This window comes from Miscanthus floridulus, chromosome 13, assembly GCF_019320115.1.
Source record: "Miscanthus floridulus cultivar M001 chromosome 13, ASM1932011v1, whole genome shotgun sequence".
In the NCBI taxonomy this organism is placed as follows: Eukaryota; Viridiplantae; Streptophyta; class Magnoliopsida; order Poales; family Poaceae; genus Miscanthus; species Miscanthus floridulus.
This window is the reverse complement of record NC_089592.1, coordinates 3316320-3322319: the sequence shown is the minus strand read 5'-3', so window position 1 is coordinate 3322319 and position 6000 is coordinate 3316320. Positions and strand designations below refer to the sequence as shown.

General features: G+C 44.4%; 1 protein-coding gene across 1 annotated transcript; it reads left to right on the top strand.

Annotated features, from left to right (window-relative positions):
- The first annotated feature begins 1229 nt into the window (after nucleotides 1-1229).
- On the top strand, nucleotides 1230-5362 carry LOC136500359 (uncharacterized). The gene is made up of 8 exons (XM_066495699.1): nucleotides 1230-1426; nucleotides 2392-2469; nucleotides 2975-3082; nucleotides 3263-3342; nucleotides 3521-3596; nucleotides 4223-4408; nucleotides 4513-4638; nucleotides 4837-5362. The coding sequence occupies exons 1-8, from the start codon at nucleotides 1361-1363 to the stop codon at nucleotides 5005-5007; spliced, it is 891 nt and encodes a 296-aa protein (XP_066351796.1). The 5' UTR covers nucleotides 1230-1360; the 3' UTR covers nucleotides 5008-5362.
- The last annotated feature ends 638 nt before the right edge of the window (nucleotides 5363-6000 follow it).

The window sequence follows — 6000 nt, the reverse complement described above, 5'->3', positions numbered from 1 at the left end:
CGCTAGGGGTGCTCGCGATCTTGCAGGTGGTGCTCGCCCGCGCAGTGCTTGCCACTCCGCTGGCGCACCGGCGAGCTCTATGCGCCGCCGTCGACCTCCGCGCCGTCGTCGAGCTCCACAACGACGAGCTCCATTCGTCCAAGCAGCAAGGTGATATTGCGCTGAAAGCGCATGTTGCAAGTGTATGTTTTAAGTGTTTAAGATGTTTTAGAGGTATGTTGCAAGTGTTTCAGATGGATGTTGCAAAAGTAGATCGAGATGTTGTATATGTTGCAATGGTTGTACACGAATGTTGCAAATGTATGTTGCAATGTTTCATCTGTGTTTTGGACGTATGTTGCAAGTGTTTTATCTGAATGTTGCATATGTTTTACACATATGTTGCAAGTGTTTCATGTGGATGTTGCATATGTTTCACACATATGTTGCAAGTGTTTTATCTAGATGTTGCATATGTTTTGCAATGGCTTCACACGTGTTTTCCTAATGTATCTTACAAGTGTTTCAACTATTTTGGACATATGTTGCAAGTGTGTTTCATTTAGATGTTACAAAAACAGATCTGGTGTTGCACATATTGCAGTGGAACCCATCTGCCGTAGCCACCTACTGCAGCTTTTGGGCCCGCGCTGCATGTGCGTGGGTGTAGAGGGGGTGCAAGCGGCAAGCGCGGGAAATGATGTGGGTGCAAATTAAGGACGCGGCCCTAGGTGGGCGCGCAGACGCGGGCAACAGAGCGGCGCCAGCCCCCACGTGAAGCAGGCGTGCGGGCAGGCGTAGCTTGCCTACGTGGGGGTGCGGGCAAGCGCAACAAGCGCGATGTCCGGACGCTAGCCCCAGTCCGGACATCCGGGCAGCGATTAGCAAATGCTGAATTATTTTCTCGTCTTGGTCACAGAACGGGTAGGCAATCGAACGAGGCAATCCCCACTTGGCCCACCAGTCTACAATCCAAACATCTGTTGTAGAAGAATTTGTAGCGCAAAGGGGCCCAACTCTTTCAGATCCTCCTCCATGGAACCAACTTGATGTTGTAGAAGAGTTTTTTTGAGAAAAAAAAAACATATATTCCCAAACCAAGCCGAGCACATCTTTGAAGGCCCATATAGTGCAAACTGAAATGGGCTCGAAAGTACCAGGATGAGGCCGGGCCCATGTGGAAGATTGGGGCACGAGCACGACTCGGCCTTTTCTTGTCTTGCTCATAAAATCCCAACCATCAGAAAACAGGAGAAGGGAAAAAAGGGAACTCGAATTGGGGGAAGAGAGAGAGAGAGGCAAATCGAATCGAATCGAATCCAGCCGGGGAGAAGCGTCAGAGACAGGGAGGAGGGCGGCGGAATCGGCGCCGGCGCCAGGCATGGAGGACCTGAGCGTGGAGGAGCTCGCCTCCAACCTCTCCACCTACAAAGAGCAGCTCCGCGAGGTCTCTTCTCCCCCGCTCTCCTCGATCTGGCCGCGCCCCTTTTCCGTTCTGGCTGCGATTCTTCTAGAACGGTCGTTCTAGCGAGTGTCGTCGTCTACGGCTCAGGATTTGCGCACTGTTGTAACTGGATTCCTTTACAATGGTTGTTCGGCTCTGATTTAGTCTAGGGTTTTGATTATTTGATTATTTTAAGTTTTATTCGTTGTCAAATTCGTTTACGAGTAATAAGATTATACCTCGCTGGTTTGCTCGGTTATTTGCATCTCGTGTTATATTGATAGGAATAGCATCGTGCTTAGCCTTGCCTTTTGAATTAGCAACACATTCATTTACCTTATATAGGATGTAGCCATTTAGCTAGTAATTCAGTCATATCCATGCCTTTGGAATTACAACTTTGCTCCTGGCTCCTAATAACAAGTAGCAAAAAGTGGCGTCATGTTTATGCCTATATTTATTTACATGCATTTTATATGTTAATTAGGTTATTTGTTTGATGGAAACCGACATCTGTTACTTGTTAGAGACTTCATGTTATGCATTTTAGACATTAGCCTTTCTTATTGCTCTCAATGTTTAGAACATGGAACCTCACTCTTGTTCAGACCCAATGTCTCTCATCTCATTCTTGTTTTTGACTAGTGATTTCATTTTGAGGAATGCTATTCTTCAGGCAGACGTGGCACACTATTTTCTTCTGTCTGGAAACTGCCAAGAATATGCTATATTAGCATCACACTTGACTTGAGAATGGAATTGTTAGTCACTGATTAATAATTGAAGTTTGCATTAGTCAAGATCCTTGTTATACCCATTTCACACTGAAGCTTCATGCTAATTCCTTGCCTTTATTTTTCCTTACCAAATCTATCTTACTGTGAAACATTTCTTGTTATGTCCATGCGTTTGAGATAGTAAATCAAATTCATGTACTTACATATGTCTCTTATGTCCATGTGTTTCAGGTTAAGAAGCTTATCAAGGAGAAAAAGGATGACCCTGGAATTTCTGAATATATTGATATGGAGAAAGAGCTTCAAGAGGTGAGTTCATTTCTTATTTTATCCTGTAATGTGATCCCTCATGCTCGTGTAGCTACACGTCAGATACATGGAATTAATGATTTTCACAAATGGATGCTTGATTTCTTCTCTGTTTTTTGGGGCCTGTTGCTATCGATTCCTCTCTCTTCTTTGTTACAAGGAGCCATGCCCAGCAAGGTAGCATGCAAAGGCCGCTTGCAACAGAAGATTTGTTTTTGGGGAATTTAGATTTTTTGTAACCTTGAAAGGTGAGAAGGTTGATTATGACAATGGTAGGGACTGTCTGAGCAACCATATTAATAGTAATGAACAATATGCAAAAATTCAGTGGCTTCAAAGTTGTCCATTACCCTTTATCTTGATTGATTGCAGGTTTGTACTACTCCTGATTTGGGTGTCGCTGCTGCTGTTCTAAGTTGGATCTCGAAATACGAGCGCATATTTAATAATACTGGGAGGTTGCTTGTGTTATGATGCTTAATGTCATTTTTTGTGACCGCTGCAGGTCATAACATTGACCGAAGAGATTTTGGCAACTGCAAAGCAAACTGAGAGTGCCCAGAATGCTGCAGGTCTATCACCATCAAATTATTCAGCTGGAGTGCAGTCTGAGGTAGCGTTTTTCTTCATTACTCGTTAGATGGCTTCTTCCTTTAGCTGAAATTCTTAATAAGAAATACAGACATGCCAATTGTTCCATAGATAAAGGGATTGTCCTGATGAATTACAATTTGTGTTGCTTACATTGAAATATAATGGCTTCTCCTACACTACTCTGACAGTCTTGTGGCAGGGACTAGATGACTTTTCACATTCCCATAAGTTTGCCGTTGGTACTAGAGTTCAAGCTGTGTGGAGTGAAGATGGGGAATGGTGAGCTTCTCTTTGATATACATAGCATTGTTTGTGTCTAGATGATCTTGTCTTCAATATTTTTCACATCATTCCATTACAACATGTTTGATTAGCTGAATTGCCAGGTTAGATGATCTTGTCTTCAATATTTTTCACATCATTCCATTACAACATGTTTGATTAGCTGAATTGCCAGGTATAATGCAACAGTTGAAGCTTTGACACCAAATGGATATTATGTAGCCTACGATGGCTGGGGAAACAGGGAAGAGGTATGCTCCTTTTTTTTTTCTGAAAGTAATATATTTTTCTTTTAAAAATAGAGTTGGTATATTCTTATATGAGTATGGAGCAGACAACTACTTCAGTTGCACTAAACAGAATTGTTTCTAATATTACTTGTGTGATGACCTGCAAATTCAAATGTTTTGTTCATCAAAACTTAGGCCCTCTTTGGCAGGGCTCCGGCCGGCTCCGGCTCCTGCACTGTAGCCGGGTGTCGGCCGCTGGGCGGCCGACAGGTGCCTACAGGAGCCGGAGCCGCGGAGCCAGAAAAACGAGCTTCTCCGGCTCCGGTTGTGTTAGTGAGAGAGGAAAGGAGGAGAGAGAAAAACGGCTCCGGTGAACAGTAACCGGGTGTCGGCCGCTAGGCGGCTGACAGGCGGGAGCCGGAGCCGCCGGAGCCCTGCCAAAGAGGCCCTTATTGCTAATGGGTTGAGTTGTTCTCAGGAACATGTGTCATCCTAGCTACATTTATCCTGTTTAAGTTTGTCTTGTAAGATTGCTATATAGTAATTAGTAATTTTATCTCAAAAAAAAAAGTAATTAGTAATTCATATACAGTTCTGAACTTCTATAATATGTTGTTCTAAGCTATTAATTTGACTGCCTTATATAGGTGGACCCAGATAATGTGAGGCTGCTTGAGGAAGAAGCAGCTGATGCTTTGAGACAAGCTGAAAAGGAAGCTGAAGCTACAAAAATGGCAATAAAGAGGAAAATTGAGCAAGCTGCAACATCTGATTTTCAGGCGCGTAGCTTGCCAGCCAAACTTCGTGTCGAACCAAGTGATCCTGAGGATGTTGTAAGTGAATTCGCCTTTTCATTTCGATAATGTGCGTTGCAAGTTGCAACTAACCTAAACCTTGTGGTATCGTGTGTTCTTACTGACCATTTTGTGTGTTGCAGAAAGCTGCAAAGCGTAAGAAAATACATGCTTTCAAATCAAAAGCCCGCTTTGAGCAACTTGAATTTGCCCAAAACAAGCGGCAGAATGCATGGCAGCAGTTTCAAACCAAAGGGAAATCCAAAAAGGTAGCTTCTTGGCCCCCACACCATATTGTTTTTGGGAAATTTTTTTGGCTAGGCACTCTTTCATTATAAGTTAGAAAAATCTGAATTTCAAGGTACCTGACTTCCTCAGCTTTTATATGTTATGATGACTAAAATGGAGCATCTGCATCCCAGTTTGTCGACAAACAGATTGTCTGAATTTCGATGGTTTGTTTGCAGGTGGGGTTCTTCTCTGGTCGCAAGAAGGAGAGCATCTTCAAGTCGCCGGATGACCACAGAGGTAAGGTGGGTGTCACTGGGAGTGGCAAAGGCCTGACTGACTTCCAAAGGAGGGAGAAGCATCTGCACCTTAAAGGTGGCTCCGGTGATGCAGTGGATGACGAGGAATAAACCAAACTGGCATGTCACTCAATTTGTTAACTTGTGAGCCTACCACCAAACGGATATTTCCATGGCCGTTGTTTAGTGCCGACCTGGCCTCCAGGGGAGCTTGTTGTACACTTTGACTTGTGGAAACCAGAAATCTCAATGTTTGTGCCATTATTATGTTGCCTTAAGGCGCGTCTCCGCTCATTGTTGGATGTCGCTGTCGTTTTAAAGCTGCTTTTTGGTAGCATTCTGAAAGAACTTGGTTTCTAACTAATTATTAGTTTTGGACTATAGAGGGACAAGTGGGCAACCCTCGACATAAAATCAGTATGGTGTAATATTTGTTCATTTCTGGAGCTCTGCTTTTCAACTGTTCTTTTGCTGAGCTGATGGTGCCATCGTTTACAAACTTTATCTAAACGGCAAGCCTAGCGCCTAGACGTCTGGCTCTAGGCGTGCGTCCAGACGAGGCTCCCGTACGACGCAACCTCCGTGCACCCTCACGCACTAGCACAACAGGAGAGTGCCCGCCCGCTGTGCCCATGTCACCACGTGCTTGCGCCCCTGCTCCCAAACTGCGACGTACGCAGCCCTCTTCGCCCAGTGTCCATCCTGCATCCGAGGCAGCGTCCGTCCGTACGGAGCTCTCTCACTTGCGCCCGATGCACGCACCTTCCTCGACCCATGCCCATCGCCCATCCCTCGTTCGTATGGATGCCCTGCCGGCTCCGGGAGAGACGATGCAACAGAGGTGGGAGGAGGAGAGATGCAACACCAGGTCTACTTTTGAAACATTCAAATACAACGGTTGGAATATAAGTTTGAAGGCAGTTGAAACACTTGAAAAACAAACCCTAAAACACACTTGAAAACCATTGCAACCCATACGCAACATCCGAATAAAACACATACAACATATGTGTGAAACATATGTAACATCCAGATAAACACAATTGTAACATGCATCTGGAAAACACATATAAAACATACCTTGAAACATCTAAAACACTCTAA